Below are 13,138 nucleotides of genomic sequence, written 5' to 3' on the forward strand. Positions count from 1 at the left end.
AAGAAATGAACGGGCCCCACCAGCAGCGTGTGGCAGCAGGGCTGGTTTCTGACCCGTCCCGTTGCGCGTGGTTCGGGTAGGGTAACTCCGGGGCAGCACCACGTTATCCCCGCCTGCGGGCTTTTGCTTGCGTGGGTGACGTAGATGGTGTAAAACCGACGACAGGTGACTTTCAGGCCTGGAAAAATGTCATCCCCTGTTGTGATAGCACAGAGATTTGTTCCAGGCGAACAGTCCTCTCAAAAAAGGCTTGTTCTGCATGGACTGGAGGCTGTGGAGCGCTGTGAATAACTGCCCTCGCTGGCTTTGAGCGCTGACTCCACGCAGCTGAGCATGCAGGCAAAATGATTCTGTAAAATAGAGCTGTCCCCTTCCCTGTGGGCAGGGAGGGTGTAGAGGAGGGTGGCTGCCCTGCTGCGCTGAGCGCCTGTGCAGCAGTGATGCTCTGCGCCCCAAAACCAGCTGCAGGAGCCGCCGGCCGTGGGAGGGCGGCTGCCGCTTCTCTCGGAGGGGAGCTTGGAGTCAGAAACCTGTGTCCACCCCAATGTCCCCTTCTCCTCCTTGCCTCTGCGTGCCCGGGCGAGGCGTTTGTCCCCATGCATCCCACTGGGTGTCCCCCCCCTCCATGTCTCCCACCATCCCCAACTGGCCGTGGGCTCCATCCCTGCTGCCCGTCGCTAACCTGTCCTTTCCCGTGTGCCAGTACGAGCAGGCGGCCGACGCGGAGCTGGCCTGGGTGGCTGAGACCAAGCGAAAGCTGATGGCTCTCGGTCCCATCCGCCTGGAGCAAGACCAGACGACGGCTCAGCTGCAGGTGCAGAAGGTACGTGCGCGCTCGCTGCTGGGGGGGGGGCACAGGGTGGGCAGCGAAGGAGGGATGCCATCGGCATGATGAGCTGGGGTGTGTAGCGCTGAGCCCAGAGCACAAGGAGAGATGCAACGCTTGGCCTTGGTAAGTAGAAGGGAAAAAGAAGGGAGAAGCAGGATTTAGAGAAATGAAGTGTTTGGCTTCTAAAGGAAAAAGCCTCCTGTCCATCTGCGGGAGCCAAAACCTTTGCACGGGCGTTTAGGGCTGGATGGGTGCTTTTGCCTGGACTCCCTCAAGAGAGTTGCTCCTTCCAAAGGCTTTCCCTGTGGTCGCTGGAGTGAGCTCTGTCTGGGTCTTGCAGGTGCTGGCAGCAGGAAAGGTTTAGAGAAATGTATATATTGATTAATGAGGATGCTTTTACATTTGCTTTTTGCTCATTGTTCCTTGCAGTGGGGGACTCCTCGTTTCCCTCCCAGCAACCAAACGTGGAACAAAGAGACGCTGGGGTTTTTTTATATCTTTGAGATGAGCTCATGCTTAAAAGAACGTGCACTTTAAATAAACGGCCCTTTTCTTCCCTTACCAGCCTCGGCAATCAGAGCAGCATACAGGCTTATTGGATTTTTTAAAAAAAAAAAAAAAAAAAAGGACATTGTTATAAGGGAGGAGGACTGAACCGTCGAGCATTAAGTTAAATTGAGCTCAGCTTGGCTTCCTGCTGTTAATCATGTGGACCTTGGGAACGGCAAAGTTATTGGTAGATGTAGTTCTGGAGAGCATCGTTTTGGGGGGTTAACGTGTTCGCTAATGAATGGATGGTGGAGCTTTTCCTCCAGTAAGGACCCTGGGTGTGGAAGTGGACTGATACCTCATTTCAAGAGCTGTTTTCAGGCCTTTGAAAGAGGGAGGTTGATGTAGATGAGTCATGAGAAAAACATGCAGTAATCTGCATTTTCAGCCAGATTTTCAGTGTGCTGCAGGACACTTGTGCTGAGTTTTGCGTGATCTCTGCGGCGCTGAGTTCTGCCTGCTACAGCTGGCGCAGGCAGGAGGGTCCCGGGGATGAGCTGGGGGAGAGGTTGGGCTCGGCTCTGATTTCTTTCCTTTCTTTGGACGTTTCCTTTCTGCAGGCTTTTTCCATCGACATTATTCGGCACAAAGACTCCATGGATGAACTGTTCAGCCAGCGCAATGAGATCTTTGGGACATGTGGGGAGGAACAAAAAGCTGTTCTCCAGGTGAACCTCCCTCTGCTATTTACTGCGACGGGGGAGATGGAGCGGGGAGAGAGGCGAATTCTCAGCTCTTGCACGGGCTGAAGTAGTTTAAAATTACTCCATCTTTAGTAATTCCCACCAGCGTTAGCAGAAATCTCTTTACATTTATTACTCCCCTTTATTGCATATTTTTATTGCAGTGTTTGTGGATGGGGGGGGACAGCAGAGATTTCTGAGGCTGCTTTAATTGGAATTACAGCTTGCACGCGTGGAAGGCCACCAAAGGCACCTCCTGCTCTTCCAGCTCACAGCATGCAGCTGGCGCTTTTCCTGGGCCCTTTTGCATCCCTCGCTAGAACTCTTTTCCCTCTGTTTTTTAGGAGAAAACCGAGTCCCTGGTGCAGCAGTACGAAGCCGTCAGTCAACTCAACTCGGAGCGCTACGCTCGCTTGGAGCGTGCCCAGGTCCTGGTCAACCAGTTCTGGGAGACCTACGAGGAGCTGAACCCATGGATCGAGGAGACGCAAGCCCTCATCTCCCAGCTGCCCCCTCCGGCCATCGATCACGAGCAGCTCAAACAGCAGCAGGAGGACATGAGGGTAAGAGGACGCAGAGTTTGCATCTCCTGCGCCATCGGTTCTTCTACCTTAAACAGAGGCGCAGCGCTCGCAGAGGCGAGAGCGCCTTTTTTCTAAATTTTTCTGATTTTTTTTTTCCCATTCTCTTCTTTTTGGGGGATCCTTCCTGTGTAATACAAGCGTGCTGTGAGTGTACCATGTGGAAATCACTAGTTACGTTGGAGCACTTCTTACTAAAATACAGATTGCACCCAAGGGAGCCTGGCTGCCTTCGGATCTCCTGCCTGATTGTGGCAGGGAAAACCGCTTTGTGCTTTTAGGGTAGGGAGTCGCAAAGCGAATTTTCTCAGTGGGGTCCCCCGTGGGGCTGTGGGGAGGGTCAGGAGCCGGCCGTGCCGGGGAAGGACCCGTGCCGGGCAGCGTGCCGGCGCGTGCAGAGCCGTAGCCATGTTAGGAATTGCCGAGTGCCATGTGCTTGGCAGATGCTGGGTCAAGAAATCCACGGTGTGAGTTCGCTACCAGATACGATCGCTGCTCTTGGAGCGCTGCATGAAATAAATAAGCAGCAGCTTTCAATAGATTTCTAAACAAATGTATTTTTTTCCCTCTATTCCCTAGCAACTGAGAGAGTCCATTGCTGAACATAAGCCTCATATTGACAAGCTGCTGAAAATTGGACCGCAGCTCAAGGACCTCAACCCCGAGGAAGGGGAGATGGTGCAGAAAAAATACTCGACGGCTGAGGCCATGTACGCCAAAATCAAGGAGGAGGTGTGTCAGCGGGCTCTCGCACTTGACGAAGCCGTCTCGCAGTCCACCCAGGTATGCTGGCGTGCAAAGGAGCCGAGTCTTCTTATCGCAGTCTCCTGGGGAAGCCACGTGCTTTGAAATGCAGTTTTATTCTGAGCGTTACAATTGTAAAACCCTTTATAAGGCACAACGTGGTCAGACACCTCCAGGGTAGTTTCCTGCCGCTCAGCGCTGGCTGCGAGAGCGGGGGAAAAGGCGTTTGAATCTTGACATAGTAAATAGGGTAATAAATTTTTACAACCTCAGTAATGATGCTCGTTCAAAGGGGCTGTTTTGGCATCCACCCAAGGTTGGAAGGGCCCAAAGAGCCTCTTGAAAGAGCTTGGAGAGATAAGTTTCATTTCTGATAAGCTGTGTGTGCAGTGAACAGCCATGGGATCCTTTGTATGGGAGAGTTAACAGTTGTCTCCAGGGTCTGGGCATCTCCAGAGGAGGTCGGTGACTGCAGAAGCAGAGATACGAAAGGAGGGCCAGAGTCTGTAGGTGCTAAAGTCCAGAAAGGGGGTGAAGAGTTCCTGCCGCTGAGGGTTTACGACCCCTAGTTATGTTTCATTTCACCCCGTGTTACCGTAGCACAGTTGGTTTTTGTCATGTCTGGGTTTTTATTTTTTTATTCCTGTATTGTGTAGTCACTTCTCTTGGTTTGCACTTGTATTAACTCCGAGTTTTTCCCCCCCACACCTCCCTCCCGTCTCATCTCTCACTCCCATTGTGGAATGTGTTATCTGTGTGTGTTGCTGCCTGTGCCCGTCCTCCCCACATGGTCCCATTTCATTCTTGTGTTGACTGCGTCCCACCATTGCAGATTACGGAGGTAAGCCCCACCACCACAGATGTTCATTTACACTCTTTCTTTGGGCTGATTCTATTTTACACCTGGACTTTTATTTCTGGTCCATGCACAGCTCAGCAAAACGTGCTTAAAAATTAACTCCGGGGGCCTGAAATCATGTTTCTGAGATGGCTTTCGTTGCATTGCCGCCTGGTCTCAGCCGTGGCCAGCTTCTGCTGAGAACGCTTCCTGCAGAGCAGAGGTTTTGCTTTCAGAGCGTTTTACACCGATGCACAGAGCTTTCTGCTCTAGCTGGGCTTGCCGGTTTGCTCCTGCTTGTTGGCTGAGCCAGCGTGCCCCTGATCAACTTTGCACCGAGAGCCCGTCTCCTCTCTGCTGTTAGAGCTGGCGAACCAACACCGGTGTCCTGCAGAGACAGACCAGAGCTCTGGCAGCCGGAGTGCAGAGCTGTCCTTCTCACCAGCAGAGATGGTTTGGGATCTTTAAGGCCAAAGTTGACTTTTCTTTAAAGAAAAATAATAGTAAACCCTGCCAGAGCCCCCCTCACTCTCGGCTTTCTGGTTCTGCTTATGTTGAAGCCCCAGCTCCGTGGCAGCTCGCTCCTCCCCGTGTGCATGCAGCCTTCCACCATCTCCCGCTGACCCTGCCGGGGTGGTTTTCTCGCCGGCGTTGCACCAAGCGGAGATTTCCGTCAGCACCAAACACAGGCGCTTTTCCAGCACCTTCTTTGCATGGATGCTCAAACCACCGGGATTGGGTTTTCTTGCCACGCTGCCCGTCCACAAGAAGCGGGACAGCGGTCAAAAAATGTGAATTTTGTAGGCTCGAATCTGGTGACAAATCGCTGCTGTGTTTGGTTCACAGTTGCCTGTGCCGGCTCTGTGGGTCTATATGGCTGACGTATGGTTTGAGCTGGTGCAGCCTGGGGCTGTTGGCAGCAGAGGAAAGCAGAGGCAGGTGTGAACAGGAGGCTGCAGGTTTAATTGCTGTTGCAGGCAATGTTTGTCCTCTCCGAGAGGCCGCTGGGTGCAGCGCTAAGGGCTGTTGCACACGCAGGGAGCGATGCAGCGTTGCTTAATCTCATCTCGCCCTGCCCTAATGGACTCGCTCTTCTCCAGTTCCATGATAAGATCGAGCCCATGCTGGAGACGCTGGAGACCCTCTCCTCCCGCCTGCGCATGCCACCCCTCATCCCCGCCGAGGTCGATAAGATCCGGGAGTGCATCAGCGAGAACAAAAATGCCACGGTGGAGCTGGAGAAGCTGCAGCCCTCCTTCGAGGCTCTGAAACGCCGTGGGGAAGAGCTGATCGGCCGATCGCAGGGAGCGGACAAGGACCTGGCGGCAAAAGGTATCTCCGGGTGGATTTAACAGGAGGTGCTGGCTGGGCTGGTAGCAGTGCCCAGCTTCTCCTACCCAAACCGTGGCCCCATCACTGTTGGGGAGGCTTTGATGTCCCAGGGGCATATTTCAGAGGGTCTCCTGGCCTTAGGAGGAAGGATGAGTCCTCTGCACGCAGTTATCTGGTGCCTGCTTCCAACTGGAGCAGACAGGGTGGTATCAGCCGGAGGAGAAAGAAGGATTTGTGGCTGCTCAAGCAGAGGTTTCAGCTCAGCCGAGCTGAGCCGTCACCCTGAGCTGGTCTCTTGTGGCAACCGTTGGTGGCCCCTGTGAAATGATTTGTTGGTGTCGATTCAGCATCTAATGGAGGGAAGGAACATCCCCAGCACAAAAAGACCTGTCAACACGATTGGCACTAATTGGCACCTTTCTTGGCAGCTCAACAGCCAGCTCATGGACTGAGTGAGCATAGGCTTCACGCTAGAGGTGGCCAGAACAGAGGTTCGTTGGAGGAGAGTGTGTGGGCAAATTTGCCCTGAGCTTGCCTGTGCATAATAAAGGCTTTATTTCTGCAAGCTGGAGCTTCTCACGTCCCTCAGTATGTCTCAGAGTTAATGCTCTGATAGTCCTGGTCATCGTTCCCATTTGAATATTCTCTCGGCTGTTTCTAAGTGGGAAATGTTTGCAAAATGGCTTTGAGTCGTAAAAAGGTTTCCTTCTTCACTGAATGTTTTTGTTCCCTTCCTCAGTCATCCAGGATAAGTTGGATCAGATGGTCTTCTTCTGGGAAGACATCAAAGCTCGGGCGGAGGAACGTGAAATGAAGTTCCTTGATGTCCTGGAGCTTGCAGAGAAGTTCTGGTACGACATGGCAGCCCTCCTGACTACCATCAAAGACACGCAGGACATCGTTCACGACCTGGAGAGCCCAGGCATTGACCCCTCCATCATCAAGCAGCAGGTGGAAGCGGCAGAGGTGAGGACCGTGGGGCTGTACCTCTGTCTGGAGCTTGTCTGCACCCAGCTTGTAAGCTAAACTGGGACAGATCTTAGATATGAGCATGGCCAGAAGTGGTTGTAAAACAGTTCTGTAGGCAGTCAGTCGGATTACGAAATGTTACTTCCATTGCAATTTGGAACTGCAAGGAAAAAACCAGAAGTGTATTTCACATATCCCTCACCACCACCACCCCCTGTTCCAGACAAGGAAATGATGCTTAAATCACTTTATCTGCTGCTGTTTTGGGAAGCTTATCGAGCGTGCGGTCAGAGTTGTGTGCCCACTTGTTTTGAGTGGTGTGGAAGTTTGCGCAGTTCTGCTCCCAGTCTGAGTTGAAGGCATCTGAGTGCTGTCTAGCGTGGGAAGTGTATATTTAGATTTTGGTTAGACCAGAGATAAGCGTAAAGCTGGATGGGCTTGGATTTGTATGTTGTTGGTTGTTTCAAATAAGTGGTGAAATCCACTTCAGGTGGATTTGACTTGACTTGGACCTCGGGCAGCAGGGATGTTTCTTTATGCTTTGCTAAGTTTGTTCTTGCTGTTTCCTTTTTATAACCATTCTGACTTTGGTTTGCAACTCTGAAGTCTCAAAACCTAATTCCTACATTGACAAAATACTCCTGTAAACAGTCCATCTCTTGTAAACAACATCTTCAGCCAGGCAGTTCAGGCACACGTCAAGCTAAACAGAGATGTTCTTATTTTAGTTCCCCCAACCCCTGCACACAGCAGCATTGCTCCCAGAGGTGGGAGCAGACCAGTTTGGTGGTGGTGATGCTGGTGAGCCGGACGGCCGTCTGCTCGCTGCCTAACCTGGTCCTGGGGTCCAGTGTCGGGCTGTCGGCCAGGGTGCAGGACACCAGAGCAGGACAGACTCTCCATGCTTTAGCCCTCCTGTTCATAGGGCAATTTTGGAAGAGCATTTAATAATAAAACGTTTTTCTTTTGTCACTGTGTTATATGCAGACTATTAAAGAGGAGACGGACGGCTTGCATGAAGAGCTGGAGTTCATCCGTCTCCTTGGAACCGATTTAATTTTTGCCTGTGGCGAAACTGAGAAACCCGAAGTGAAAAAGAGCATTGATGAGGTAGGAAAACCAGCAGCCTCTCCTTCAGGTAAAATCAGGTAGGAGCAAGTGGGACCTCCGGTAGAAGAGCCTAATGAATTTTGTGGGCAATCTTGTGTTCCGCAGATGAACAACGCGTGGGAGAATCTAAACAAAACGTGGAAGGAGAGGCTTGAAAAGCTTGAAGAAGCCATGCAGTCGGCTGTGCAATACCAAGATACGCTTCAAGTAAGAGGCAGGGGTGTTTGTGTGGAGTGGGTGGACCTTGGGAACACCACTGTGAATCCTCTCCCTGGCGTTGTACTGGGATTTACACTAATGCAAAGCAGAAAACTTCTCCTGGGCGAGCGTTTGCAGCCTCTGATAGAGCCTGGGCTCAACAACCAGCTCCAAGGAGGAGCAGATATTTGATTGCATTTGTCTTCCCAAATCTGTTTTCATTTCTGCATGAAGCAGCAGGATGAGCCTGGCTGCTGTCAGGTCCTTGTGCTGGAAGGAGGAGAGGGAAGGAAAAAGCTTACAAAAGCGAGTGCTGGCCAAGCAGGCATCTCTGCCCCAAAACACAAGTTTTGTGGTTGCAGGGTGATGGAGGCACCAGCCCCGCTTCCCCGACCAGCTGCGGGAGGAGCACACTTTGCCATTCCCTTTGCTAACGATGTCTACGCTCCTTTCAGGCCATGTTTGACTGGCTGGATAACGCCGTGATCAAACTCTGCAACATGTCTCCTGTCGGCACTGACCTCAACACGGTTAAGGAGCAAATGAATGAGATGAAGGTATGCGGGCGGAGTGGGACCAGACCTCCGGTGCTTGCTTTGCATCGCGGAGCTCATGCTCCAGTGATTCATTTTGTTCTGGTTTTTGTCCTGCTTGTTTTGGCAGGAGTTTAAAATGGAGGTTTACCAGCAGCAGATTGAGATGGAAAAGCTTAATCACCAAGGTGAACTGATGCTAAAAAAAGCTACAGATGAGACAGACAGAGACATCATAAAGGAACCACTGACAGAGCTGAAACATCTCTGGGAGAACTTGGGCGAGAAAATTGCTCACAGACAGGTAGAGAGAAGATCTGGGCTTTCGCAAGTGCGGGGTTGAAACTCGCTGGGATGCTCCCCCTCCTTCCCGACTTAAACTTTCCTTTTCCTTCCCTGTCCTTGCCCAGCACAAGTTAGAAGCCGCTCTCCTGGCACTCGGCCAGTTCCAGCACGCGTTGGCGGAGCTGATGGCCTGGCTGACCCACACCGAGGAGCTGCTTGACGCGCAAAAACCCATCAATGGAGACCCAAAAGTCATCGAGGTTGAACTTGCAAAGCACCATGTGAGTACTCCCACTCTAGGTCCATTTTTAGTCTATTCCTGTTGCAGGATTTTATTTCTCATGAAGGGTTTGAGTTGGTTTGTGTCCACGAGAGCATGCAGGAATTAACAGGGGGTTTTAGAGAGGTGTCCAACATTTGCCCAACACATCTCGTGTAGGTGCTGAAGAACGACGTCCTGGCCCACCAAGCGACCGTGGAGACGGTGAACAAAGCGGGCAACGAGCTGCTGGAGTCGAGCGCAGGGGACGATGCGAGCAGCCTGCGAAACCGCCTGGAGAAGCTGAACTCGTGCTGGGAGTCGGTGCTGCAGAAGACGGAGGAGAGGGAGCAGCAGTTGCAGTCCACGCTCCAGCAGGTCGGGGACACGCATCGGGGGTATCCCTCTGTGCAGTGGATTGCTGCTGAGGGTCTGCTTGCCCCTTTGCTTTGGGGGGAAATGAAGGGGGAAAGAGTTAGAAAGACGCTGGGATTTTTTTTTATGCAAGTTTTTCATCTAACTCTTAGTTCTGGGCTGGTTCGGTCCTTGCCCAGAAGCACGGCGTGACCCAGGCACACCCACATGGTTAAGGATATGCCATGTATCCCCCTCCTCAATGTGCTGGTGCATCCAGCTCTGCCTCTTTATCTGGTTTTGAAGCAAACACAGCATTAACCCTGGCGCATGATCAATGGTGGCTGATGTCATCTGATCTGTGGCCGATAATATGTTCCCGAACAGGCCCAGGGTTTCCATGGTGAGATTGAAGACTTCCTCCTGTGGCTAACGAGGATGGAGAGCCAATTGTCGGCATCAAAACCCACAGGAGGTCTGCCAGAAACTGCCCGGGAACAACTCAATGCCCACATGGTAATTTCTTAGGAGAGATTTTTTAATGCGTTTAATTCAGCAAGCTCCTGTCTGTCAAATAGCAGCATCAAAACTTCTCCCTTCTGTATCAAATGGGAAGAAGAGTGCTTCTCTGGCCTCTTCTTACGGAGAATTTTGTACTTGATGCCTGGGACAAGCATCACGATGCTTTGACCGCCTTTCTCTGCTCAAAGTGACACGCTGCTGTCACTTTGGTGCCTGCCCTAAAACTAATTTTCTCATCACCCCGAGTCGCAGCAAGTCGCGGTCCCTCTCCGAGCTCTTTGTCTAACGCTTCGGTGATGCCTCCCTTGCAGGAGCTGTACAGCCAGCTCAAAGCCAAAGAAGACGTCTACAGTCAGCTGCTGGCCAAGGGGCGACTGATGCTGCTGAACCGTGACGACTCTGGTTCTGGCTCAAAGACGGAGCAGAGCGTAGCACTGCTGGAGCAGAAGTGGTGTCTGGTCAGCACCAAGATGGAGGAGAGAAAGGTAGTGTTGGCGGAGAGATGCCGTCCACCCTTGTCCCATGAGCTGATCTGACCGCAGTTGCTCCCTGCTTTCCTGGGAGGAATGGAGCCGGTCAGGGCTGGAGAGGAGGGCTCAGGGGTTTTTTTCTTTTTTTTTTTTTTTTTTTTTAGAAAACCTCTCTCTTGGTTGTGCACGTTGAGTTTGTCTTTCAGGTGGTGCTGTCTAAGCATCAAGCTTTTACTGGTTTTTCTACATAGTCATCAGAGTTGGTTAAATCAGACAGAAAATGAGAGTAAAATTTTAGGTTAATGTAGAGGGGAGGTGGGAAGAAACCTCCCGCGGCTCTGAAAGGCAGGCTTTGTTGGACCTCTGCAAGACAGCAGGCCAAATCCTTCTCCAAGCTGACTCCATCCTAGGCTTTTGGCCGGTGATGAGATAAAACAAGGGACGCGGTGGCCTCAGCCCAGAATAAATTTGCGGTGCTGCAGCTGTTGCCATCGAAATCTCCACCTCATTTACCGAGCCGCTCTCCCCATGGCGATCCCTTTCTCAGGAAGCTGAGGGTGACGCAGCTGCTTGTGTGCCGATGAAGGTCTCCCCTTTCAGGGGCGATTCTTGTTTTGAAAGAAAGCGGTGGCTTTCACTGAAACCCCCTCCCCTTGGTAAACATGTCGCGTTCCCGGGCCGAGGCGATGAGGTTCCTGTGAGAGGGATGTTTCGGCAGGGACACAAAGGCTGCCTCTGTCTGCGAAACTCCGGATCGTGAGCTCTCACCCTCTGTGTTGTGTTTTTTTTCCCCTGCCTCCTTTTCTCCCTCCCCGCTGCGGCAGGCAAAGCTGGAGGAGGCGCTGGCCCTGGCCACGGACTTCCAGAACTCCCTCCAGGACTTCATCAACTGGCTCACACTGGCCGAGCAGAGCTTGAACATCGCACCCCCAGCCAGCCTTATCCTCAACGCCGTGCTGGCCCAGATCGACGAGCACAAGGTACCGGTGCTGCGAGCACCCAACGGCTCCCCGGGATGGAGGGAGCAAGGGTAGCTCCTCATCTCCCCTGCACCCACGGGCTGCTCGCGGGCACGTCCAGCTCCCCTTACAGACAGGAGGACATCTTTGCCTTTCGCAGGTGTTCGCCAACGAGGTAAATGCTCATCGGGATCGGATCATCGAGCTGGATCAAACCGGGAACCAGCTGAAGTTTCTCAGTCAAAAGCAGGACGTGGTGTTGATCAAGAACCTGCTGGTGAGCGTCCAGTCTCGCTGGGAGAAAGTCGTCCAGCGCTCGGTGGAGCGGGGACGGGCTCTTGATGATGCCAGGAAGCGAGCCAAGCAGGTAAGAAATGTGGGAAGGGTGCAACAGAGCCCGGGGTATGGCTGGCCTTGGAGGGCAGGAGGACCCGAGACCAGAAAGGGACTGAGGACACAGCCAATGTTAAGTTTCAAACTTGGTCCTGTTTCTTTGCAGTTCCACGAAGCTTGGAAGAAACTGATTGATTGGCTGGAGGATGCAGAGAATCACCTGGACTCAGAGCTGGAGATATCCAATGATCCCGACAAAATCAAGCTCCAGCTCTCCAAACACAAGGTACAGCTTTGCCAAAGCAAGACGGGTTGTGGACAGTCGTTGGAAGGGTGCTTCGTCAGGAGGGGGAGCAAGGCAACATCTCCTCTGCCGTCAGGACAGGGGAAAGGCATGTCCGTGCCTACCACTGCCATGGAAAACATTCAGCTGGGGATCTTCACGAGCACCCTGTATCTTCAGAGAGCCAAGGCCAGGCTTTGTGAAGCAGTTTTGTTTTCTCTCCGGTTCCCAGGAGTTCCAGAAGACACTGGGGGGGAAGCAGCCCGTCTACGACACCACTATCAGGACAGGCAGAGCCCTCAAAGAAAAAGCCTTGCTTCCAGATGACACTCAAAAGCTGGACAATTTACTGGGAGAAGTCCGGGATAAGTGGGACACAGTGTGCGGCAAATCTGTGGAAAGGTAAGTCCAGCCCCAGTGTTGTACCAACAGCGCTCGTTTGCCAAGGACTCTTATCAAAGGGGAGGTGATTTCATGGGGTGGTTGGAGGAGGTCACTAGGACATGTTAAAAGCGGGTGAGTTTGTTTGTGGAAGTTCACAAGGATGTTTGTTTTTCAGGCAGCACAAGCTGGAAGAAGCCCTCTTGTTCTCTGGCCAGTTCATGGATGCGCTGCAGGCCTTGGTAGACTGGCTCTACAAGGTGGAACCCCAGTTAGCTGAAGACCAGCCTGTCCACGGTGACCTGGATCTGGTCATGAACCTGATGGATGCTCACAAGGTGAAAGCGCCTTTTCCAGCCCTTCTCTGAGATATGTGTGGGGCTTGTCTTCCCCAAGAGCCAAAGAACAGAAGAGCCAGAGTTGGTGACTTGCTGCAGAGCTGCGTGTCTCGCTGCTTTGCTTTACTACGGTGGACAAGGAGGGCAAAAACCAGGGCGAACAAGTGGGAAGAAACTTTTGTGTTACTGGGAAGGCTACAGGAGCTGGAGCTTTGTTCTTCCCTGATGCTATCAGTCAGATCTGTTGAGAGTTTAGTCTTGTAAAGATGGCTGATTTTATAGTCCTCTATAAACTTTGGTCTTGGCAGTTCTCTCCAGTGTGTCTTGGAGACTGGCGCTTCTGGGTTTGGATTAGGTCATACATTGAAATCCCTGGACAGGGCTTGGGCGTCCATTCAAGGCAGCTGCTGTGTTGCAGCCTGAGCAGGGGCTAGAGCTTGCCTGCTCCAGGTCACGACTGCTTCTGCCAGGGCGCAAAGCTGGGGCTCCTGCCCATGTGTACCTACACCGAAACGCGCTCGGGAGCTGCCTGCGCTGCCTACCTCCCTGCCTGCCGGCCCTCCTGTCACACCAGGTTGTGGTGGATCC

At 52.5% G+C, this 13,138-nt stretch overlaps 1 protein-coding gene across 17 annotated transcripts in view; it reads left to right on the forward strand.

Moving 5' to 3' along the window:
* MACF1 (microtubule actin crosslinking factor 1) overlaps positions 1 to 13,138 on the forward strand; it is a 146,874-nt gene that overhangs the window by 118,649 nt on the left and 15,087 nt on the right. For 9 of the 17 annotated variants that reach the window (XM_075047369.1, XM_075047359.1, XM_075047367.1 and 6 more), the window contains 20 exons: positions 704 to 823; positions 1,939 to 2,046; positions 2,406 to 2,624; positions 3,222 to 3,425; positions 4,219 to 4,227; positions 5,325 to 5,556; positions 6,296 to 6,522; positions 7,513 to 7,635; positions 7,741 to 7,842; positions 8,289 to 8,390; positions 8,497 to 8,670; positions 8,777 to 8,932; positions 9,091 to 9,288; positions 9,652 to 9,780; positions 10,098 to 10,271; positions 11,081 to 11,236; positions 11,376 to 11,582; positions 11,715 to 11,834; positions 12,064 to 12,233; positions 12,391 to 12,550. In XM_075047369.1, coding sequence (XP_074903470.1) covers positions 704 to 823; positions 1,939 to 2,046; positions 2,406 to 2,624; positions 3,222 to 3,425; positions 4,219 to 4,227; positions 5,325 to 5,556; positions 6,296 to 6,522; positions 7,513 to 7,635; positions 7,741 to 7,842; positions 8,289 to 8,390; positions 8,497 to 8,670; positions 8,777 to 8,932; positions 9,091 to 9,288; positions 9,652 to 9,780; positions 10,098 to 10,271; positions 11,081 to 11,236; positions 11,376 to 11,582; positions 11,715 to 11,834; positions 12,064 to 12,233; positions 12,391 to 12,550 — 3,090 coding nt within the window. The remainder of the gene's footprint in view (positions 1 to 703; positions 824 to 1,938; positions 2,047 to 2,405; positions 2,625 to 3,221; positions 3,426 to 4,218; positions 4,228 to 5,324; positions 5,557 to 6,295; positions 6,523 to 7,512; positions 7,636 to 7,740; positions 7,843 to 8,288; positions 8,391 to 8,496; positions 8,671 to 8,776; positions 8,933 to 9,090; positions 9,289 to 9,651; positions 9,781 to 10,097; positions 10,272 to 11,080; positions 11,237 to 11,375; positions 11,583 to 11,714; positions 11,835 to 12,063; positions 12,234 to 12,390; positions 12,551 to 13,138) is intronic. The other 8 variants (XM_075047360.1, XM_075047365.1, XM_075047366.1 and 5 more) reach the window with 1 other exon arrangement.

This window comes from Buteo buteo, chromosome 16 (genome assembly GCF_964188355.1).
Source record: "Buteo buteo chromosome 16, bButBut1.hap1.1, whole genome shotgun sequence".
Classification (NCBI taxonomy): Eukaryota; Metazoa; Chordata; class Aves; order Accipitriformes; family Accipitridae; genus Buteo; species Buteo buteo.